This window comes from Cynocephalus volans, chromosome 12, assembly GCF_027409185.1.
Source record: "Cynocephalus volans isolate mCynVol1 chromosome 12, mCynVol1.pri, whole genome shotgun sequence".
NCBI classification, from domain to species: domain Eukaryota; kingdom Metazoa; phylum Chordata; class Mammalia; order Dermoptera; family Cynocephalidae; genus Cynocephalus; species Cynocephalus volans.
The window spans coordinates 91,966,174-91,991,988 of record NC_084471.1 but is presented as its reverse complement, the minus strand read 5'-3'; the positions used below and the strand labels follow the sequence as shown (position 1 = coordinate 91,991,988).

The window sequence follows — 25,815 nt, the reverse complement described above, 5'->3', positions numbered from 1 at the left end:
TTCTTTTTATGATTGAATAGTATTCTATTGTGTATATATGCCACATTTTCTAACCCTCAGGGAAGAGCCCACTATTCTATATAAAAAACTGAATTGAAGGCAGAAGCTGGCTTATTCTACTAATCTTTAAAATAGGGTTTAATAACTCTCACAGTTACAATTTCTCTTACACTACAACCCCAAAACTCCACTTGGAATAATTTATCCTACAGATATAGTCAACATAAATAAAATGACATATGACATATTAGGAACATTTTCAATATAAAATAATTAGTTGCAATCTAAGTGCTCAGAAACAAGAAACTAGTTAAATACATTATGAACAATGCAACAGAATATCCTGCAACTATAAGAAACATGGGGAAGCCCTTTATTAATATAAAGTTAAGTATATACAGCAAGGTAAAAAGGTAAAGAAAAGTGTTAATGGTAGACTGCCATTTGTGTTAAAAAGAAAAATATTATGTATTTAATAAAAAATGCATATCTTTTTGGATAAGAGGGCAAGAGTTAGAGAAAAAGTATTTGTCTTTTTTATCTTTTGCATCTGCAACTCCATGCATGTATTTTCTTTTGAAAAATAAATGAACAAACAAAATAAATATCGCAATGGTGGTGAGGTCAAGCATGGCCATAGTCTCTCTGAAAAGTACTTGGAGTACACTTTGTTCTTTTTAACAAACCCAAACAGTACCTGCTTTTTGAGCCTGGTTCCAGAGGTTTCTTCTCTATAAAACCATCCATTACATTATTTTTCTACACATTTTGAATATTTACTACATGTGAGGTAGACTGTGGCACTCTGTAAAACTATAAAAATGAGTTAAACATATATTTGCTTTTATAAATCTTTTAACTAGATATGCAGAAAATAAAAAAATCTTAATTTCTATAATTTAAAATTTATGCCCATATAATCTAGTGAGTGATTCTATCTTATTGTATTTACTTGTTTCAAATTTCTCTCCATAATTTACCTCCCTAACTAAATTGTAATCTCCCTAAGGCTAGGACTTTGTGTGTGTTTTTTTCCTCCTTTTGTGTCTAGCATTTGTCTAGCTCAGTGGTCAGGACTCAGCGTGTCCTGCATGAATGTTAGTGTCTGGTGGATTAATTGGTTGGTATTGACTGTGTGGCTTTCCTTTTTTCTGAATTGCATATTGTTAAAATGAAAAAAATTATACCTTTTCTCCCTGAATAGGTGATCATTTCAACAACAATTGAAAGCATTCACATGACATCTGTAGTTCAGTCATGGACCAAAACCAACATTTGAATACAACAGCAGAGGTGCAATCTTCAGGGAAAAGAAAATCTAGACGCTGCGATGGATTCAAGGTGGAATGAGTTTCATGTTTCCAAACAGAAATAAGTGAATGGGGAATTTTCAGTTATAGAAAAGGCAACCAATTGCTAAAAAGAACTTTATATTTCAAATTAAAAGGTTCAATTGAAGCATATTAAAATATTAACAAAATGATTTATATCTTGATTTAAATCAATCTTTAAATTTAAGATGTTTCTTTGGCGATATTTCTGATGCTTAAGACTTCATTAACGTTGAAAATTTAGAAATATTGTATCTTCTCTTTGTTTCTTGTTGGATTAAAATAAAAGAGGATGTTATATAATGAATAATATGTAAAAATATTCTTAGAATTAATTTATAACCCAGAAGATTAATGTCTTGTGAATCACTTTGTTACCTTGACTTATTCAAATATTGTTTTTAAGAGAACAGCATTTTTAATTTTCATAATATAATACAGTCTGATGGAAGAGAGATCTGCAGCAATCAAAAGATCTGGCCCAAAGACCTACTTGATGTCTTAGGAAAACCATTTAATTTGTCCATTTGCAAGCGGGTAAAAATAATAATTCTACATCTTGCTTTGTCACAAAACTGTGGGGCATTACATGATATTGGCATTTTCACAAACAGGAAAAAGTACTCCTTGAGCACAGTGCCAAGACTCAACAAAGTTGAGGAATTTGTTTGAAGTCACCTAACTTATAAATTGAAAACCCTTGAACGCAAATCAAAGCCTTTAAACTCCCATAGTGATGTCTTGAGGAAATCGATAAATCAATCACAGCCAGCTTTTACCAACATTTTAAGATTTCTACTTAGTTAAAGTAGTTTTATCCAGCTGAATAAAGACCACAGAGATCATACTCAATTGCAAGAAGATTGTATAAGGTAGTTTTTAGTTTTGTCCAAAAAACATGAAGTCTGTTTGTTTTCAGAGATTACTGGTAAAGTTTGTTCTGATGAAATATTTGAATAATATTTAAGCAGAATGAGCATTACAAGGAAACAGTATTGATTAATGCAGTTGAATTACATTCTGTGATTTAGGGGTAATGATATACTGGATTACTTCTGCTTTTAAATACCGTGATTTCATTTGCATGTGCATAGGAAAGTGACCACAAACTGGCTAACGTTCAAATATTTCCAGAGGAGTCTCTTACAGAATATTTGGAGAAGAAGCTGGGAGTTAGGGAGTTATCAGTGGGTGTCAAGCACATTATCTGCAGCTTGATAAAGACCCGAGGAACAATTATAGTAGCTAACATTTATTGAGCATTTACTATATGCCAGTCACTGGTGTAGTGTTTCACACCAATGAATTTATTCCTTACCTCAATTCCATCAACCAAATGCTATTATCTCCCTTTAGCAGATGTAAAAACCTAATTAAACATGGGGCAAATGACTTCCCCTACCTCTCAAATCTGGCAAGTTGTGGAGCCAAGGTCTGAATTCAGGCAGTCGGTTTCCAAATCCCATGCCCTCAACTCTACTCCATATTGCTAAACTATAGGTTTCCATAATATTAGATGTCCATAATATTAACCTCAAGATGTTGTGGTGAACAGAGATTTATAAGTGGACTATTTAAAGATTTTCCTCATTTCATACTTCTAATAATTCATCTTCAGACCAAATCATTCAGTATCAAGCAACCAAGGGATCTTACACTTGTTTCTATGATGTGCACACACATATCCACATGTGATTTACTTGCATATACAGACTCAGCTACTTAGTTGCATATGCAGACTCAGCTACTGACTTGTATATACAGACTCAGCAGGTAGAAATGTATAAAGTGCAAATAGGTAATGAGCACATTTAAATAACAACATTACTCTTTGATTCTTTCCTGCCCCTTCCCCTCGATTTTTGTACTGAGCCACGAGTTTTGTATGAACTCAGTGACACAGAACCTGCCAGCATATCCCTCACCATTACACTTGTAACTTCAGCTCTTTAGATTCCTTGTACCCTATATAGTGAAATTTTTTAACAACACAAAAGTAATGTGTTATCGTTAGAAAAACCAAATAATAGACAGTATAAAAATGAAAGCTTCCCCTTTCTGCCTTCGTTCCCAGTCCCCCTCCGGAATAACCACCCTGTGTGTTACCACCAACAGTATCCATATCTCACAGTTTTCCTTCTGGCTCATTTTCTCCAGCCATACTGGCCTTTTTGTTGTTTCTCAAACATGCCAAACATACTTCTGCCTTAGGGAATTTTGTGCTTGCTGTTTCCTTTTCTGAAATGTTCTTTTCGCAGATATCTTGTGCCTTCATCTCATTCAGATCTCTGTTTAAATATTACCTCATCCCTGACTACCCCACATAAAATAGTAATCCTTCTTTACAACTCTTTGACCAGATTGATTTTTTTCATAGCATTTATCACCAGCTGACACCAACACCCCAAAACACACATGTGAATAGGTATGTATATGCCTGCACACGTGCACTTAATGGCTTAGAAACAACATAAATTTATTTTACATTTCTGAAGTTCAGGAGTCTGAATGAATCTCAGTGGGTTGAGCTCAGGGTGTTGGCAAGGCTGCATTCCTTTCTGGAAATTCTGGAGACAATCTGTAGTGGATTGAATTATGTCCCCCAGAACTCACTGGAACTTGAATTGTGTCCCCCAAGTTTTATGTATTAGAAACTTGGTGCCCACTGTGACTGTTAAGAGAGTGGGAAATTCTATTATGGTAATTGAAAGGTGGAGCCTTGAAGAGGTGATTGGATTTTAGGACTGTGCAGTAGTGAATAGATTAATAATGGTGGTCAGGGGTGTGGTTCTGATGGCTTTAATAAGTGAGTGAGTGAGGAAGTTACTCTCTCTCTGCTCTCTCTGCTTCCGCCATCTTGCAATGTGAGACCCCCGGGTCACTGTTGCCACCACCAGATGGACTTTGGACTTCCCAGCCTCAGAAACTGTAAGCAGTAAGTGTTGTTTTTCCTTATAAATTACCCAGTTAACAGTATTTTGTTATAAGCAACAGAAATGGACTAATGCACAATCCATTTCCTTGCCTTATCCACTTCTAGAGGCTGGCAAAATTTCTTGGATCATGGCCCCCTTCCGTATTCAAAGCTAGTGACGACCGGTCAGGTCTTTCTCACATCACATCACATTAGCGCTGACATTTCTGTCTCCCCCTTCCACAGTTAAAAGTCTTGTGATTACACTGGGTTCACCAGGATAAGCCAGTCAAGCTCTTTATTCTAAGGTCATCTGCTTAGCAACCTTAATTCCACTTGCAAACTTAATACTCCCTTGCCATGTTGTTACCTAACATATTCACAGGTTCTGGATATTAGCACATCAGCATCTTTAAGGGTCATTATTCTGCCTGCCACTATATAGTGATAGGCAGAATAACGTTTTATATATATATAATTTGTTTATCGCCCATTTCCCCACACTGTAAAGTAAGCTCCATGAAAACTTGTTTTATTTATTGCTCTCTGCCTCAGACATAATGATCACTCAGTATGTATTTGCTGAATGACTGAAAGGATGAATTAATAAACATTTCTGTGCTCAACATCCTGTTCCATGGATCCTGACCCTGATCCCTCTCCTCGTCCTTCTGTTCTTCCCTGTGATACTGTGTTGGTGTCAGCTTGGTTTAATTACTATAACTTTAATACATGTTTTGAAACCTAGTGGATCAACTCCACCCTCATTACGCTGAAAGAAAGAAAAGCACAAACAAAAACAAAAACAAAAAAATCTCTTGTATGTTTTTCTCCATTTACTTTTTTTCCCCTTTGAATATCAGGTGCAGAGTATTGATTCATGACACACGTTCATCACTGGTCTACTGAATGGGCCATCTTAATTCATTTATTTAGTCATATACTCATTCATTTATTTATCTAGGTATTTATGTATTTGTAATAACACAACAAACATCCATGAAATCACTGCTTAGCACAGAAACTAAAACTACACAACAACCTGTATCTACCTGTGTTGTTTTCTACTTTCCTGGATTCTGCTTCTTTTCATTTGAGGTAAAGACTAACTTAATAAAATTGGTAATATCTATATGTATTTCGTTAAAAAGTATATTGGTTAGCTTAATCATTTTAGCTATATAAAAAGGTACCTTGGTGTTTATAAAAATGTTTTCTTAAACTCAGTATTATAGTATTAAGATTAACCCATATTATTTCATATAGCAGTAGTTTGCACATTTAAAATGCTATATAAAATTCCATTATATTATTATACTCTAATTTATTTATCTACATCCTATGGGTTTTTGGATTGTTTTCAGGGATTTTCTATTATAAATACTGTTGATATAGATGTTCTCATTCACGTCTCCTAGTGTACCCATAGTTTTTCTTGACAATATTTACAACTGAAATTGCTAGAACGTGGAGTTGGTAAATGTTCAATTTACAAGATAATGCTAAATTACTTTTTTAAGTGGCTATACTAATTTACAAGACCTTGAGCAATATATAAGTGAAAGTCTACATATATGTTACCTCCAACACTTGGTATTATCAGATTTCTTGATTTTTGCAATTTAAATGAGCATAAAATGGTGTCTTATTTCGGTCTTAGTTTGCATTTCTTGATAACTAAAGTGATTCAACATCACTTCATACGTTTGTTAGCAGTATGTGCTTTCTGAGAAAACCTATGCACATATTTTGCACATTTTTATATTAGATTATTTGTCTTTTTCTTCATTTGTATGGGTTCTTTATATTAATATAATATCTTAATCTTAATTTATTATATGTGAGAAGACTATCTTCTAGTTTTTAATTCCTTTTTTTATTTCTTGATGGATTTTTTGGTGAATAAAGTTCATAATATTAATGTATTTGAGCTTATCAAGTGATTTTATAATTGAATGCTTATGTAAGTAATGCATTTTAAGTGAATACCTTGCTATTCCGAGATGAGAAAAATTTATATCTATACATTTTGCCTTTGACATTAAAATTTTTTTATTTATATAAAAGTTAATTTTTGTGTAAGATGTGCAGTAGAAATTTAATTTCAATTTTTCTCCATACATGCAACTATTTTGTCAGCTGTTTATTGACTAGTCTCTCCTTTTCCCACTTACCCTTTGCCCTATATCAGAGTTTCATATATGTATGAATCTGTTCTGGGTTCTATTTCCTATTTACTTGGTAATTTGTCTGTTACTACACTAGGGATAGACACTCTCTGGAGCTTCATATTAAGTGTTATGTTTGTCAGAGTAGGAAATCTCTTCTTATACTTCTTCAGATATGGCTACAGTATGCTTGGCCTTTCAAAGTATTTTTAATAGATTTTTAAAAATAAGCCTGTTAAGTTTGGTGAAAAACCTCCTTGAGACATGATTGAATCATTGGATTTGTAGATTGGTTAGGAGATGATTTAAATCTTTTAAATATTAAGACTATTGCCTATGAATATGGTATAACTTTATTTATTTATATTTTTAAAAATGTCTCGGGGGGGCTGGCTGGTTACCTCAATTGGTTAGAGCTCAGTGTTGGTAACACCAAGGTCAAGGATTCAAATCTTCATACCAGCCAGCCATAAAAAAAAGAAAGAAAGAAAAAGTCCTTGAAAAAAGTTTTAGAATTCACTTCATAAAGATCTTATGCATATTATGTTAGATGTATTTCATACCGAGTATTCTTTAAGACTATTATAAATGGTGTCTTCTTTATAAATCAAGTTGCCTGGTGTTTGTTAGTGGTGTACAGAAATATAACTGAAATATATATCATATATCCAGTCACCTTGCTGAACTCACCAATTATTTCCTATAATTTTTCTGTAGATACTTTGACAGTTTGAAAAAATAAAATGATAGATATTTATATCATTTTTAAATTATAGCTCCATTTTATACTTTTCCAATCTTTATTATATTATTGTGAAATCCAATGCTGAATGCAAGTGGTGGTAGTTACATGTGCCTAGTTCATGATTTTAGCACATTTACTGTTCAAATACATTTTATCAGTTTAAGGATATTCCCTAATTAGGATATGCCTAATTAATAAAAGTTTATTTTTATTTATTTATTTATTTATTTATTTTGTCTTTTTCGTGACCGGCACTCAGCCAGTGAGTGCACCAGCCATTCCTATATAGGATCCGAACCTGCGGCGGGAGCGTCGCTGCGCCCCCAGCGCCGCACTCTACCAAGTGTGCCACGGGCTCGGCCCAATAAAAGTTTATTTTAAAGCATAAATTTATTCTGAATTTTATCAAAGATTTGTCTCCTTTAGTCTGAATATGTTGAAGAGGTACATTGTTAGATTTTTTCCTAGTATTAGACATCCTTAAATTCCTGGGATAAATTTAACCTATTTATGGAATATTATCTTTTTAGTCATACATTGTTGAATTGCATTTGCCAATATTTCATTACAGTTTTTACATATTCACAAGTGGAACAGATCTTCTATTTTTCACATTTATAATGTCTTTTGCCTGGTTTTGTTATCAGGGTTATGTCAGCTTTGTGGAATAAGTTGGGGAATACAATTTTTCTGTTCTATTGAAGAGTTTATATATATTTGAATGATGTTATCCTTGAAATTTTGGAAAGGTTGCCTGATTCTGGATTTATTCTTGAGTATGTTTTGGAAAGCCATCTTTTCCTAGAAATTCGTTTATTATGTTTAACTTTTCAATTTGTTGATGTATTTTTCTAAGGTTATATTTTTTAGAGCAATTTCAGGATCACAGCAGAATTGAGAGGAAGGTACAGAAATGTTCTAAATACCCAATGCCCCCACACATGCTTAGCTTCCCCCATTATCAACATACCCCCTCCCATAGTGTTATATTTGTTAAAATTGCTGAGCCTACATCGACACATCATAATCACCTAAAGTCCATAGTTTATGTTAGGGTTCATGTTGGTGTTGTACCTTCTGTGGGTTTAAACAAATGTTATAAGGACACATATCTATCATATAATATCATATAGAGTAGTTTCATTGCCTTAAAAAATCCTCTGTTTTTTTTTGCCTATTGATCCATTCATCCAACCCCTGGCAGCCAGCAATTTTTTAATATTCTCCATAGTTTTCCTTTTCCAGAATGTTATATAATTAAAAGCATACAGTATACAGCCTTTACAGACTGGCTTATTACACTTAGTGGCATGCATTTGAGGTCCTTTCATATTTTTTCATGGTTTGATAACTCATTTATTTTTAGCACTGAATAATATACCACAGTTTGTTTATCCATATACATACTTAAAGATATTTTGTTTGCTTCCAAGTTTTGGCGATTATAAACAAAACGTTATAAACATCTGTGTGTGGGTTTTTGTGTGGATATATGTTTTCAAATCCTCTGGGGAAATACCAAGGAGTGCAATTGCTGCATCCTATGGTAAGAGGATACTTAGTTTTGTAAAAAACTGTCAAACCGTGTTCCGAAGTGATGGCACCGTTTTTTATTCCCAGCAGTACTGAATGATAATTCCTGTTTCTCCAGATCTCACCAGCGTTGGTGTTGTCAGTGTTCTGAATTTTGACCATTCTAATAGTTGTGTAATAGTATCTCATTGCTGTTTTAATTTGCATTTTCTTGATGACATAGGATATGGAGCATCATTTCAATATGCTTATTTGCAATGTGATTATATTTTTCGGAGAGGTATCATTTAGGTCTTTGGCCCATTTTGTAATCAAGTTGTTTGTTTTCTTATTGTTGAATTTTAAGAGTTATTCATGTATTTTGGAAAAACAGTTGTCTATGAGATATGACTTTTGCAAATATTTTTTCCCAGTCTGTGACTTCTCTTTTATTTTCTTGACAGTGTCTTTTGCAGAACAGAAGTTTTTAATTTAATTTAATTTAAGTTTCTATTTTTTATTTTTATTTTTAGTTCTGAATATAGTTTATTTCACTGAACTAGAGCAGCTGAAAATGCATCTCTTATCTACTGCACTGAAATTATGATTTTAAATGCTGGTATGAAAACCCATTGAAAATCATTGTTGGAGAAAAGGTCCAGAAACATCAGTATAAAATTGTTGTAAAGGACATTGATATGTCATTCCTGGTTCTGAATTTAGTTTAATTCACTTAAATGAAGCAGCTTAAAGGGTATCTAATGTGTGTTTGCTAAAATTCAAAGTTTATATATTTATTTACTTACTTATTAATTAATTTATTTATATTTTTGGCCACAAAATAATCTTAATACATTTAGAAAGACTAAGATAGTAGAAAATATGTTCTCTGACCACAATAACAGAAGGAAATTTAGAAAATTCACTAATGTGTGGAAATTAAACAACACTCTTCTAAATAAACAATGGGTAAAAAAAAAAAAAACAGGGAAATTAGAGAGTATTTTGAGATAAAAATCAAATTGAACCATGGCAAAATTTATAGTATTCATGCAGTACTTAGAGAAAGATTTATACTTTTAAACACCTATATTAAAAATAAGGAAAATCTCATATCAGTAATGTAAACTTCTACCTTACCAAAATGGTAAAGATGAGCAAACTAAACCAAAAGCAAATGTAAGTCGGAAATAACAAAGATTACAACAGAAATACATGAAATAGGGAATTAAAAAACAATAGAGAAAATCAACAACAAAAATATTGATCCTTTAGAAAGATCAGCAAAATTTGCAAACCTTTATCTAGACTGACCAAGAAAAAAAGACCAAATAACTAAAATCAAAAATAAAGCAGGGGCATTATTATGTTGTCATTAAGGTTTTTATTTTATTTTATTTTATTTTTTTAATTTTGTCAATATACAAAGTGTTTGATTATTGTGGCCCATCACCAAAACCTCCCTCCCCCCTCCCCCCTCCCTCACAACAACCTAATATCTGTTCCTTTGTTGTATCAACTTCAAGGAATTGTAATTGTTGTGTCTTCTCCCCCCCCCCCTTTTTGGTGTATTTATTTATTTATTTATTTATTTTTAGCTCCCACCAATAAGTGAGAACATGTGGTATTTCTCTTTCTGTGCCTGACTTGTTTCACTTAACATAATTCTCTCCAGGTCCATCCATGTTGTTGCAAATGGCAGTATTTCATTCTTTTTTTATAGCTGAGTAGTATTCCATTATGTAGATGTACCACATTTTCCGTATGCACTCATCTGATGATGGACCTTTGGGCTCATTCCAACTCTTAGCTATTGTAAATAGTGCTGCAGTGAACACTGGGGAACAGGTATTCCTTCGACTTGATGATTTCCATTCCTCTGGATATATTCCCAGCAGTGGGATAGCTGGGTCGTGTGGTAGATCTATCTGCAATTGTTTGAGGAACCTCCATACCATTTTCCATAGAGGCTGCACCACTTTGCAGTCCCACCAACAATGTAACGAGAATTCCTTTTTCTCCACAACCTCGTCAGCGTTTATCATTCTCAGTCTTTTGGATATTAGCCATCCTAACTGGGGTGAGATGGTATCTCAGTGTGGTTTTGATTTGCATTTCCCAAAAGCTGACTGATGTTGAGCATTTTTTCATGTGTCTGTGGGCCATTTGTATATCTTCCTTTGAGAAATGCCTATTTAGCTCTTTTGCCCATTTTTTAAATTGTTTGCTTGGTTTTTTCTTGTAAAGTTGTTTCAGTTCCTTCTGTATTCTGGATATTAATCCTTTGTCAGATGTATATTTTGCAAATATTTTCTCCCACTCTGTTGGTTGTCTTTTAACTCTGCTTATTGTTTCTTTTGCTGTGTAGAAACTTTTTAGTTTGATATAATCCCATTTGTTTATTTTTCCTTTGGTTGCCCGTGGTTTTGGGGTCGTATTCATGAAGTCTGTGCCCATTCCTACTTCCTAAAGTGTTTCTCCTATGTTTTCTTTAAGAAATTTTATTGTTTCAGGGTGTATATTTAATTCTTTAATCCATTTTGAGTTGATTTTAGTGTATGGTGAAAGGTATGGGTCTAGTTTCATTCTCCTGCATATTGATATCCAGTTATCCCAGCACCATTTGCTGAAGAGGCAGTCTCTTCCCCAGTGTAGAGGCTTGGTGCCTTTGTCAAAGATCAGATGGCAGTAAGTGTGTGGGTTGATTTCTGGATTCTCTATTCTATTCCATTGGTCAGTGTGTCTGTTTTTATGCCGGTACCATGCTGTTTTGGTTATTACAGCTTTGTAGTATAGTTTAAAGTCAGGTAGGGTTATGCCTCCAGCTTTATTTTTTTTGCTCAGCGTTGCTTTGGCTATGTGTGGTCTTTTGTTATTCCATATAAATGTCTGGATAGTTCTTTCTATTTCTGAGAAAAATGTCATTGGAATTTTGATGGGGATTGCATTGAATTTGTATATCACTTTGGGTAGTATGGACATTTTCACAATGTTGTTTCTTCCAATCCAAGAGCATGGGATATCTTTCCATCTTCTTGTATCCTCTCTAATTTCTCTCAGCAGTGGTTTGTAGTTCTTATTATAGAGATTTTTCACATCCCTGGTTAATTCAATTCCTAAGTATTTTATTTTTTTGGTGGCTATTGTAAATGGGCAGGCTTTCTTGATTTCCCTTTCTGCATGTTCACTATTGGAGAATAGAAATGCTACTGATTTTTGTGTGTTGATTTTGTATCCTGCTACTGTGCTGAAATCATTTATCATCTCCAAGAGTTTTTTTGTAGAGGCTTTAGGCTGTTCTATATATAGGATCATGTCACCTGCAAACAGGAACAGTTTGACTTCATCTTTTCCAATCTGGATGCCCTTTATTTCCTTCTCTTCTCTGATTGCTCTGGCTAGTACTTCCAACACTATGTCGAATAGGAGTGGTGAGAGTGGGCATCCTTGTCTAATTCCTGTTCTTAAAGGAATAGCTTTCAGTTTTTCCCTATTCAGGATGATATTGGCAGTGGGTTTATCATATATGGCTTTAATTATGTCAAGATAATTTCCATCTATAATAACTTATAGAGGGCCTTTGTCATGAATGAATGTTGAATTCTATCAAATGCTTTTTCAGCATCTGTAGAGATGACCATATGGTCCTTGTGTTTGATTTTATTAATATGGTGTATCACATTTATTGATTTGCGTATGTTGAACCAACCTTGCATCCCTGGGATGAATCCCACTTGATCGTGGTGAATAATTTTACGTATGTGTTGCTGTATTCTGTTTGCTAGTATTTTAGTGAGGATTTTTGCATCTATATTCATCAAGGATATCGGCCTGTAGTTTTCTTTTTTGGTTGTATCTTTACCTGGTTTTGGTATCAGGATGATGTTTGCTTCATAGAATGAGTTTGGGAGATTTGCGTCTGTTTCAATCTCTTGGAATAGTTTGTAAAGAAACGGTGTCAATTCCTCTTTGAATGTTTGGTAAAATTCTGCTGTGAATCCATCTGGTCCTAGGCTTTTCTTTGTTGGTAGCCTTCTGATAACAGCTTCAATCTCCTTTATTGTTATTGGTCTGTTCAGATTTTCTACATCTTCTTGGCTCAGTTTTGGTAGCTTGTGTGTGTCCAGAAATTTATCCTTTTCCTCCAGATTTTCAAATTTGTTGGCATATAGTTGTTTATAGTAGTCTCAAATGATTCGTTGTATTTCAGATGTATCAGTTGTAATATCACCTTTTCGTTTCTAATTTTTGTTATTTGGATCTTCTCTCTTCTTTTTTTAGTTAGTCATGCAAATGATTTGTCAATTTTGTTTATCTTTCGAAAAACCAACTTTTTGATTCATTGATCTTTTGTATTGTTTTTTGGGTTGAAATTTCATTAAGTTCTTCTCTGACCTTAATGATTTCTTTCCATCTGCTAACTTTGGGTTTGGATTGTTCTTGTTTTTCTATTTCTTTAAGGTGAAGTGTTAGGTTGTTCACTTGCCATCTTTCCATTCTTCTGAAGTAAGCATTTAATGCAATAAATTTCCCCCTTAGGACTGCTTTTGCAGTATCCCACAGGTTTTGGTATGATGTATCATTATTTTCATTAGTTTCAATAAATTTTTTGATTTCCTGTTTGATTTCTTCTTGGACCCATATGTCATTAAAGTAGAATCCTGTTTAATTTCCACGTGTTTGTATAGTTTCCAGAATTTCATTTGTTATTGATTTCTAATTTTAATCCATTGTGGTCTGAAAAAATACATGGGAAAATTCCAATTTTTTAAAATTTGTTGAGACTTGATTTGTGACCTAACATGTGATCTATCCTGGAGAATGATCCACGTGCTGATGAGAAGAATGAATATTCTGAAGTTGTTGGATGGAATGTTCTGTAGATATTGTTTAGATCTTGTGTTTCTCTGCTGATTCTTTGCCTAGATGATCTGTCTAATATTGACAGTGGGGTGTTCAGGTCCCCTGCTCTTATGGTATTAGTGTCTATTTCCTTCTTTAGGTCTAATAGAGTTTTTTTTATAAATCTGGCTGCTCCAACATTGGGCGTGTATATATTTATGATTGTTATGTCTTCTTGATGGATCAATCCTTTTATCATAATATAGTGGCCCTCATTATCTCTATTTATGATTTTTAGTTTAAAGTTTATTTTATCAGATACAGGAATAGCTACTCCAGCTCGTTTTTCATTTCTGTTTGCATGGTAAATCTTTTTCCATCCTTTCACTCTTAGTCTATGTGAGTCTTTATGGGTGAGATGGGTCTCTTGAAAGCAGCATATAGTAGGGTCCTCGTTTTTAATCCAGTCAGCCAGTCTGTGTCTTTTGATTGGGGAATTTAAGCCTTTTACATTAAGAGTTGTTATTGAAAGGTGTTGATTTATTCCTAGCATTTTGTTGGTTGTTTGGTTGTCTTAAGTGTCTTTTTTTCCTTGCTTTCTGATTTACTGTTTGTTTTCTGTATTTGTTGGTTCCTTGGGTTGTAGATAGCCTTTTTTGTTTGTTTGTTTTCTCCTCATGAATGCCATTTTTATTATACTAGTGGGTTTTGATTTTTCTTGGGTTTTTATGGCAGTAGTAGTTATTTTTCAGGAACCAAACCCAGTACTCCCTTGAGAATTTCTTGTACGGCTGGTCCTGTGGTAGTGAACTTCCACAGTTTTTGTTTGTCTGAGAAATGTACTATTTGCCCTTCATTTCAGAAGGATAGCCTTGCAGGGTAGAGTATTCTTGGCTAGTAATCTCTGTCTTTTAGTATTTTAAATACATCATCCCATTCCTTTCTGGCTTTTAGGGTTTGTGATGAAAAGTCTGATGTTAGTCTGATTGGGGCTTCCTTATAGGTGATTTGATGCTTCTCTCTTGCAGCTTTTAAGGTTATATCTTTGTCTTTGAGTTTTCCAATTTGACTATAACATGTCTTGGAAAAGACATTTTTGGGTTGAATACGTTTGGGGATCTTTAAGCTTCCTGAATCTGAAGATCTGTGTCTTTTCCAATAACTGGGAAGTTTTCTGTCACTATTTTGTTGAATATGTTTTCAATGCAATCTCCTTTTTCCTCCCCTTCTGGAATACCCATGACTTAGATATTTGAGTGCTTAAGGTTGTCTGATATCTCTCTTAGATTTTATTCAATGCTTTTAATCTTTTTTCTTTTCTTTTCTTATTTTTTTATGGGGGGGGTCTGCCTCTGTTATTTCAAACAGCCCATCTTCAAGGTCAGAAATTCTCTCTTTTACTTCTGCAAGCCTGCTGGTTAAACTCTCTGTTGTGTTTTTTTATTTCGTTGAATGAATTCTTCAGTTCAGCAAGCTCTGCTACATTCTTTTTTGGGGCATTGATTTCCTTGTACATTTCTTCTTTTAAGTCCTGTATATTTTTCCTCATTTCATCATGTTGTGTAGCTTAGTTTTCTTGTATTTCATTCAGTTTCCTTAGAATTATCACTCAAAATTCCTTGTCAGACATTTGAAGGGCTTCTTGTTCTATAGGATCTAGAGATTGAGAGTTATTACCCTTTGTTGCTGTACTTTCTTGATTTTTCATATTTCTGGTATCTTTCCTTTGATGTTTAGTCATTGTGGCAGGGGGTGTCACAGTCTACTGGTTTGACACAATTGTTGGGCTAGGATGTTGCTGGGGTTGCCAATTTGGTATGGCTACCTCAGTGTCTGCTCGGTTGGCCACTAGTGCCTTATGTGCTTGGTTGCCTCGGGTCTTGGGCCTCTCCAGGGAGCTGCCTTTCTGGTCAGCATGCACTCAGCTGGGCTGCTGGGTCTCATGCAGGCACCGCAGAGCATGTGGTCTCTGCAGAGTTTCTGCCTCCCCTGCTGTTCACCTCCCTGCTCTGTGCACACTCAGCTGGGCCAGGGGTGGAGTTGGGTGGCAGATGTGAGGCCTACCTGCTGTGTCACGGGCCGGCACCACAGGGTGTGTGATCTCTGTGGAGCTTCCGCCTCTCCACCTGCTCTCCTGATACCAGTCACTTCAGACTTTCAATTTGATCATCTTACGTTTGTTCACATTCATACACATTTTTGATAAGAACAGAGAATTTTATGGCATTTTAACATATACCAGTCTCATTCCATTGTTCAACTCAGCAGTAGCTTTGAAAATCAGAGTCTGCATTCATAGAACCTAAGGGGAGAGAAAAGAGCTCATTCTCAGAGAATTGTAATCAGTAACTGAGTCATTAAGGTTTTTAAGGGTTAAGATTTAGTTTCTTTCTCTTTCTCATTTGCATTTTTGTTCTACCAGTGGTTTTTGTTCTTTCTTGTGTATACATGGTAGTGATTATTGTTTTTAGGATTCCAGATGCAGGACTCCCTTGAGGATTTCTTGTAGAGCTGGTTGTGTGGTGGTGAACTCCCGCAGTTTTTGTTTGTCTGGAGAATACACTACTTTCCACTCATTTCTGAAAGAGAGCCTCTCTGGGTATAGTATTCTGGGATGGCAGTTTTTTCTTTTAGTATTTTGAATATATCATCCCATTTTCTTCTGGCCTGTAGAGTTTCCATTGACAAGTCTGCTGTTAGTCTGGTAGGGGCTCCTTATAGGTGTCTTGATGCTTTTCTCTTCATTCTCTTAAGATTCTCTCTTTGTCTTTGAGCTTTGCCAGTTTGACTACAATGTGTCTTAGAGAAGATTTTTGGGGGTTTAATCCATTTAGGGATCTTTGATACTCCTGGATCTGAAGGTCCCTGTCTCTCCCTATATTTGGGAAGTTTTCCATTATTATTTCACTGAATAGGTTTTCCATGCCTTCTCCTTTCTCCTCTCCTTCTGGAACACCCATGATTCAAATGCTTTCACACTTGAGTTTGTCTGCTAGCTTTGTTAGATTTTCTTCATTTTTTAAAATTCTTCTTTTTTTTTTTGTCTGCCTGGGTTATCTCAAAAGCTATCTTCAAGATCAGAAATTCTTTCATCTGCTTGTTCCGGCCTGCTGCTTAAGCTATTGGTTGTGTTTTTTATTTCACTGAGTGAATCTTTCAGTTCCATGAGTTCTGCTACATTCTTTTTTAAGGTATTAATCTCTGTGTAAATTTCTCCTTCATATTCTGGATTTTTTTCTCATTTCATTATGTTGTCTAACCTATCTCAGTGAGTTTCCTTAAGATTGTTGCTTGGAATTCCTTTTCAGTCATTTCAAGGGTTTTCTGCTCTATAGGATCTGGTGTTTGAGAATTACTGTATTCTTTTGGTGGTGTCATATTTTCTCGGGTTTTTGTATTTCTAGTATCTCTGTGTTGATGTCTAGTCATCTGGTAGAGCTGTTGTTTCTTCTGTTCCTCTGTAGTGAGCTTAGAGGAGAGAGGCATTCTCTTTATTTTCTGGTCTCTGCTGGTGACTCTCACTGTGTCAATGCAGGAGAGTGTCTGGCAGGCCACCTGCACAGTGGCTGTGGCTACTTCTGTGGCATTGAGCTGCTTTTTTGGCAGTCATGGCTGTGGTGGTTCCTGTGGTGGGCCACCTGTCCAGAAGTAGTGTTTTCAGTGTCCTTGGACTACAAGGGGATGCCCTCAGCTCATGCCTAGGACCCTGGGCATTGCTTACTTGTCTTCTTCTGGGCAGAGGAGGCTGCCCTTGGCTTCTGCCTAGGACCCTGGGTTTTGCTCTCTTGACTCTAGAAGTTTTTAATTTTAATGAAGTCTAGCTTATCAGTTTTATTTTCATGGATTGTGCCTTTGGTGTTGCATCTGAAAAGTCATCACCAAACTAAAAGTCATCTAAATTTTCTCCCATGTTATCTTCTAGGAGTGTTACAGTTTTGTGGTTTACATTTAGGTCTGTGATTCACTTTGGGTTAATTTTTTTGAAGAGTATAAAGGCTGTGTCTAGATTCATTTTCTTTTCTTTGCATGTGCATGCCCAATTGTTCCAGTACCATTTCTGTCTCCCTTGTATTGCATGTGCTCCTTTGTCAAAGACTAAGGACAAAGTCAAACACTTTATGTTTATTTATGTGGGTCAGTTTCTGGGCTCTCTATTCTGTTCCTGTGATCTATTTGTTTATTCTTTTTCCAGTACCACACTGTCTTGATTATTTTGGCTTTATATCAAGTGCTGTGGTCGGGTATTGTAAATATTGCAAATTTGTTCTTCTCCTTCAATATGTGTTGGCTATTCTGGGTCTTTTGTCTCTCCATATAAACTCTAAGTCAGTTTGTTGATATCCACAAAATTATTTGCTGTGATTTTAATTGGATTAATTGAGTCTATACATCAATTTGGGAAAAACCAACATCTTGATAATACTGAGTTTTCTATACATGAACATGAAATAGCTCTCCATTTAGTTCTTCTTCGATTTCTTGCACCGGAGTTTTATAGTTTTTTCATATATATCTTACACATATTTTTGTTAGATTTCTACTTCAGTACTTTATTGGGAAGCAGTGCTAATTTTAATGGTACTGTGACAATCTCAGTATTCTAATTGGTGCCTTTGGATCATTGACATTCAAAGTGGTGACAGATGTAATTGGATTAGTATCTACCATATTTGTTTCCGTTTTCTATTTGTTGCTTTTTTTGGTCTCTATTTTTTGTCTTTTATTCTTTTTCTGCTCTTTGTGGTTTTAATTGAGCATTTTATGATTCTGTTTTTTCTCTTTTTCTGGTATATTCATTACATTTCTTCTCTTACTTTTTTAGTGGTTGCCCTAGTGTTTGCAGTATATGTTTACAACTAATTCAAGTCCACTTTCAAATAACAGCATACCACTTCACAGATAGGGTGAGTCCCTTATAATAACAAAACATTCCTAAATCCTCTTTCTTATTCCTTGTATCATTGTTGTCATTTATTTCACTTATGTATAAACATACATAAGCACATAAGATATATACATGAGCATAATCAAATACATTTTTTCTGATATTATTTTGAACAAACTGTTATTTCTTAAATCAATTAATAGGAAAATAGTAGTTTTTATTTTACCTTCACTTACTCTTTCTTCAATACACTTCCTCTCTTTGGGTAGATCTAACTTTCTGACCTATATTATTTTCCCTCTCCCTAAATAACTTCTTTTAATAAAGATTTGTCCTTTACTCTAGACAAATAATTTCACAGGGTGCAGAATTCTAGGGTTTGTTTTTTTTTCTGTCAATTCTTTACATATTTCATTCCACTCTCTTCTTGCTTGCACAGTTCCTGAGGAGTCAGATGTCATTCTTATTGTGTTTCTCATTAGGTAATGTATTTTTTTCCTCGGGATTCTTTTGAGATTTATTTCCCTTTGTCTTTGATTTTCTGTTGTTTGAAAATGATAAGCCTAAGTGCAGGTTTTTGTTAGTTTGGTTTCAGTTTGGGGTTGTTTTTTGTTTGTTTGTTTTTGGCATTCATCCTGGCTGGTATTCTCTAAGCTTTCAGGATCTGTGGTTTGCTGTCTGGCATTAATATGGGAAAATTCTCAGGCATTGTTGTTCCAAATATTTCTTCTGTTTCTTTCTCTCTCTCTTTTCCTTCTAATGTTCCCATCTGTGTATTTATATATTTACACTTTTTGTAATTGTCCAACAGTCCTTGGATAATCTGTTTTGATTTTTCAGCCTCTGTTCCTTTTGCTTTTTAGTTTTGTAGATTTCTATTGATATATCCTGAAACTCAGAGATTCTTTTCTCAGTCATGTGCAGTATGCTAATAAGCACATCAAAGGCATTCTTCATTTCTGTTTCAGTGTTTTGATCTCTAGTATTTATTTTTGCTTCTTTCTTGGAATTTTCACCTCTTCGTTTAAAGTGCTCATCTGTTTTTGCATGCTGTCTATTTTACCATTAGGGTCCTTAGCATACTGATCACAGATGTTTTAAATTTCCAACATTCCTGCCATATTGGAGTCTGGTCCTGATTCTTACTCTGTTCTTTCAACTTGTGTTTATGCCTTTTAGGTGTCTTGTAACCTTTTCTTGATAGTCAGACATGATGTATTGGGTAAAAGAAACTGCTGTAGAAAGGCCTTTAACAATGCAGTGGTAAGTTGTGGGGGGAGAGGAAGCATTCTATAGTTCTATGATTATGTCTCAGTGTTTTAGAGGCTTTGCCCCTGGACTGTGAACTCCACAAGTGTCTCTCACTTTTTTTCTCTCTCCTTAGGTGGGACAGATGGCTACAGTGAATTGGAGCTGGGTATTTTCCCTCAGGTCAGTTAGGTGTAGGCTCTGATTAACTAGTTTCTCCTGAGGGCAAGCCCTCTTAAGAACACAGTGCTCTGTCCTATTTCAAAATGTTTTCTCCTCTTCACTTTGCTAGAAGCATGAGAGGATTTTCTCCAATATTTACTCTTAGAACCTGGTCAATCTCCTGAAGGGGAAATTTACAAAAGGATGGGGTTCTTGACTGGGTCCTCCTGCACTTTTTAATTCTGATTTGTCTGCACTGAGCCTTCAACAATGCATCAGTTACAGTTGATGTTTTCTTGCTCAGGCATTGGTTCTGGTGTGGTTTCTGTTCATGAGTGTCTGCTCCAGTAAGCTATGACTCCCTGTATGCACCTGTCTATCTAATCTGCCTTTTTGTCTGTACCTCTTATACAGATGAAAGAGGAGTTGTTGATTTTTCAGTTTGTTCAGCTTTTTTCTTGTTGTTAGGAAAACATGAAAACTTCCAAGTTCCTTACATGCAGAATTTGGGAACCAAAAGTCTTATTAGTTCTAGACTTTTACTTCCCAGTCTCCAGAACTGTAAGAAGTAAGTTTCTGGTGTTTATAAACTACTCAGTGTTGTTATGTAATATATTTTACTATATTTTATCATGTCAGCCCAAAACACGTGTTTTCATGTTCTTTGATATGCCTCCTCACCTCTATACGACCTGATACTACTATCTGGATTTTAAATCTAAAATTTTAAATTGTTGATACTATGACTATCTTCTTTCCTTTCCTATTTTTTTTTTTTTAGTTCATTAGTTAATTTTTATCATTCTGGGCTATTTTATTTAAATATTTCTTTATTTATGGAAACACAATTGATTGTACATCTCTGTGCAGTACGACATTGAATGTCAATACCTGTGTGCATTATGTGATGCTTAAATCAGGATAATGAAGATGTTCAACATTACACAATGTAATCATTTTTTGTGGCTGTTTACCAATTTCTTGCTAATCTACTCCTCCTCCCCTTTCCCCTTTCCCACCTCTGGTGGCCTCAGTTCTGTTCTCTCCTTTTGAAAGTTCAATGAATTATTATGATTGTCGTATCTTTCTTTCTTTCTTTTTTTATTTATTTGTTTATTCTTTAACTCCACTTATGAGTGAGGACACATTGTTTCTCTTTCTGTGCCCAGCTCATTTCACTTAAAATAATTTTCTGTTAGTTTATCCATGCTGCTGTAAATGGCAAAATTGCATTCTTTTTTATGGCAGAACAGTATTCCATTGTGTATGTATACCACAGTTTCCATATCCAGTCATCCATCAATGGACATTTAGGTTCCAACTCCTGGCTATCGTAAATAGAGCTGCAGTAAACATGAGAGTGCAGATATCCCTTTGATACAATGATTTCTATTTATTTGGATATATACCTAGCAGTAGGATTGATGGATCTTATGGCAGTTCTATCTGTAGTTGTTTGAGGCATCTACATACCATTTTCCATAATGGCTGCACCATTTTAAAGTCCCACCAACAGTGTAGGAGTATTTCCCTTTCTCCACATTTGTAGCTCTGTCCTTTTTTTTTTTTTTTTTTTTTTTGTCTTTTTCGTGACTGGCACTCAGCCAGTGAGTGCACCGGCCATTCCTATATAGGATCCGAACCCGCGGTGGGAGCATCGCCGCGCTCCCAGTGCCGCACTCTCCCGAGTGCGCCACGGGCTCGGCCTGTAGTTCTGTCCTTTTGATAAGACAGAGAACTGTCTTGTCTAACTGGGATGAGATGATATTTCAATGTAGTTTTGATTTGCATTTTCCTGATGCTGAGTGATGATCAGCATTTTTCATGTGTCCCTTGGCCATTTGCATGTCTTCCTTTGAGAAATACCTATTCAGCTCCTTTGCCTATTTATTAATCAGGTTACTTGTTTTTTTTTTTTACTGTTAATCATTTGATTTCCTTGTATTTTCTGGATATTAATCCTCTGGCAGATGTGTAGTTTGCAAATATTTTCTTCCATTCTGTAGGTTGTCTTTTAGCTCTGTTAATTGTTTCTTCTGCTGTGCAGAAGCTTTTCAGTTTGATATAATCCCATTTATTTATTTTTTCTTTTGTTGCCTGTATTTTGGGGGTCTTATTCATAAAGTCTTTGTCCAGTCCTGCTTCCTGAATTGTTTTCCCTATGTTTTCTTTTAGGAGTGTTATAGTTTTAGGTCTTACATTTATGTCTTTCATCTACTTTGAGTTGTTTTGGAATATGACAAGAGGTACAGGTCTAGTTTCATTCTTCTGCGTATGGATGTCCAGTTTTCCCAGCACCATTATTAAAGAGGCAGTCTTTTCCCCAATGTATGTTCTTCTTGCCTTTGTCAAAGATCAGTTGACTGTGAGTATGTGGGTCGATTTCTGGGTTCTCTATTCTCTTCCATTGGTCTGAATGTCTGTTTTTATGCCAGTACAATGCTGTTTTGGTTACTTTAGCTATGTAGTATAATTTGAAATCAGGTAGTGTTATACCTCCAGATTTATTATAATTTTTTTTTTTTTTTTTTGCACAGGATTGCTTTGTTTATTAGGGGTTTTTTGTTGTTTCCTATGAATGAAAATTTACTAGGTATTTTATCCACCTTGTTTTACAAATGTCATGCTACATCATTAGGATTTGATCCTCCTTTATTTAAGTAATTATTCCAGAACTTTTTTCAGTGTGACTCTTTATATGCCATTTTTTTGAGGCCCTATATGCTTGAAAATATATATCATTATAGTTGAATGAATATTTGGCTAAATATAAAATTCTAGGTTCAATGCTCTCTTGGTTCAATACTTAAAAAAAAATTATTCTTTGTGTTTATACATCCAGTCTTTGTGTAAAATAGTTATATGCTCTAGCTCCTGGAAGACTTTGAAATGTTTTCTATGTTTTTGATATTCTTAAATTCACTATAATGTTTCTCATTTTTTCATATATATGTGTGTGTGAATTTTTTTTCTCTCTCTTGTTGAGTAGTTAATGGGCCCTTTCAACCTGAGGTTTTTTAATCTTTTTTGAATTTTGGGAAATTTTCATTTATTTTCTTTAAATATTTCTCCTCTTCAATTTATTTGTTCTTCTTTTAAGGCATCCAGTATTCAGTTATTTTCAATTTTAATTAAAATCTTTGTATACCTCAACCTTTCATATATATTTATATACAGTCAAGTGTATGTGTATTTCCAATTTTTTTCTTGGTGAAACTTTCAGTTTGATTTTCCAACTCAACCTTTCTGGCTTTTGTCCCATATATTATTTTAATATTACACATTTTAAAATCCATAATTTCCACTTATTCTCTTTTTGTTATTTTATTTTGCCTTTATTTCATTTCACTGATATTTTTCCTTGTACGTTTTGTGTATTTGTTATACTTACTTTAAACTCCTGATGTGTGTCTTTTACAACATATACAGTTGGCCCTTTAACAATGTGAGGGTTAGAGTGCTGACACCTACCACCCTTATGCCACCTCCCATTGTAGAAAATTCTAGCGTTACTTGCCCCTGGATTGCAGGTGAGGAGTGAGTCTGTTACTCACGTAACAGCCTCCTAATAGCCTACTGTTAGGCAGACTGCTTAACTGTTTAGTTAGGTATGTCATGCCTACCCCCAATTTTTAAAAATATAATGATTGAAAAAAATCTGCATGTAAGTGGTCCTGGGCAGTTTAAACCTGTGCTGTTCAAGGGTTTGCTGCACTTCTTCTGGAGTCTACATATCAGTTTGATTTTCATGCTCTGTCTTTTGAAGGGATTTCTCTTCCTCAAGTATCTTGCTATTTTGTCCTGTGCATTCACATTTCTCTGGTTTTGATGGTAACTTTTTCTGGTACTGGGCACATGGGAAGGACTAAAGAACAGATTCTTCTGAGCGTGAGTCCCAAGCACTCAGGAAGAGAGGAGGGAGATGAACCTGAGGTTGACGAATACCAGTCACCAACAATCCATGTGTCACTCTGCACTTTCCCAAACATTCTTTTAGCTAGGGCTCCCTCAATCCCCTGATGAAAAAATTGCTTTGGGGAGATTGTAATCTAGTATTGCAGGGATATTGAGTGACTACCTGTGGAAAATAATTCCCAAGGCTGGTTAGTCCCACCTCCTTCCCTCAGCTACCCTGGTGGGCAGGACTTCTGAGCTACACTGATTTAACTCTGGAGGATACTTGCTACCAATGTCTGAGCAGTCATCGCCAATCCTTGCATTGAACTAAAAGACACTGACTGTCAGGGGCTAACCTGAACCATGCAACTGTATCAAAGGAAACCAAAAATAATATAATAACTGTGTATTTTAATACAGTGAGTAATATAATAGCTGAAGAGGGAAGCAAAGATCAATACCAGAAGTATTGGTCCAAGGGACAAAGACAAAGTTGAAGGCAGGTTTGTCAAGATTTCAGGGCAGGGACCTTTGAGTCCTAGGAGCTTCCCCCATCCTTTAAAACACAGTACTGGTGAATGATTAAAAAAGATGTCAGTCTGCTATTTTGAAACTCTATTACACTTTAAAACGATATGTTAAAATGTTTAATTTAAGGAAACAATTTACAACAGAAGAAGTTCATCTTTTAAGTAAAGCACTTTAAAATGTGTAAGCAACTAAAGCTAATGACATAGGCAACGGCTGGGGTATCACAAAAGGATAGAAATTATGACAGTGAATACCTAATGTTAATGAAATGAATCAAATAAGAAAACGAAGAAATGCACAGAAGATAAAAATGGCAAACACCATAAAAATGTAAAAGGAATTAACCATAATAAGTTTATTTGGTCAAAGTGACTGTTGATAGGGATAGAATTGCCTGTAGTTAGTTTTTTTTGTTTTTTGTTTTAAACAACAGAAATTTATTCCTCACAGCCTGGAGTCCGGGGGTCTGAATCAGGGTGCCAGCCGGATCGTGTTCTTGGTGAGGGCTTTTTCCTGCCTTGGTCAGGCTACCTTCTCATTTATCCTTGCAGGGTATTGAGAGAAAGAATGCTGTCATCTTTCAGCCTCTTCTTTTTTTTAAAAAAATTTTTTTTAACTGACAAATAAAAATTGTATATATTTATGGTGTCAGCCTATAATTAGTTAATAACAGAAAGAGAGAACTGACATCAAAAAATTAAAAAGTGGTTGTCTTAAAAATGATATAAAGCAAAATTAAATATAATCTATGTAGATTTACAAAGACAAGAACTTTTTTTTTAAAAAGCATAAGATTGATATTTAATACACATTAAAATTGTTGGGCAGGGGGTACACCACCCAATCTATACATCAAAGTGCTTTATAATTGTTTACTCTGTAATACACATTTCTAACTCAGCTGTAACATATCTTATAGAGGTAGTGGGAAGGGCCTTGGCACTCAACCCTTTTCCTTTTCTTCCCCTGGCACTGAAAACAGTTTGTGTAAATGAAGAGTCTGAATGGAGCAAAGTTTCAGAAATAAGATTCATATTAATAAAAAGAGGAAAAAAACTATAAATCAATAGTGGCCTTCCAAATTCCGTACATAGTCAAAGCATTGAAAAACATTCACAATCATGTGCATGAACTCAGAAACATAATTTCCTTTGAACCTGACCATGACCCTATCAAGTAAATAAGTTAAATATTCTATGTTATGCTCTTACAAATGAAGAAACTGCAGTTCGTGAATTGTGTAACATTTGTTAGGTTATTAAGCAAAAAAACAAAAAAACAAAGAAAACCCTGACAGCAACTGGATCCAGACCTTCTGATTTCAAAGAACATTCTCTTTTCTTGCATCACATATGCACTTAGTCCATGAGTGGTTTTATAGTTTTGCCAAAAAGAAAATAGTGCCATGGGTAAGAGTATAAGGAAAAAGAAGGGGAAAATAAGAGATATAGAACCCATATATGAAATAAAAGCAGGTAAAAAGAAAAATAATGTATCTAGTACCTAGTTTTTCTGAAATGCACCAGTAAAGTGCATTCCAATCTTGTTTGGCAATAGTTTTAAATCTGTAAAAAGTTTTA

The 25,815-nt window shown here is 34.8% G+C and overlaps 1 protein-coding gene across 1 annotated transcript in view; it reads left to right on the top strand.

The window, feature by feature from the left end:
- The first annotated feature begins 1,257 nt into the window (after nt 1–1,257).
- The window catches only part of SLCO1B3 (solute carrier organic anion transporter family member 1B3), a 113,809-nt gene continuing 89,251 nt past the window's right edge, over nt 1,258–25,815 (top strand). Inside the window, exon 1 of the mRNA XM_063115707.1 lies at nt 1,258–1,341. Within this exon, the coding sequence (XP_062971777.1) occupies nt 1,258–1,341 (84 nt within the window). The remainder of the gene's footprint in view (nt 1,342–25,815) is intronic.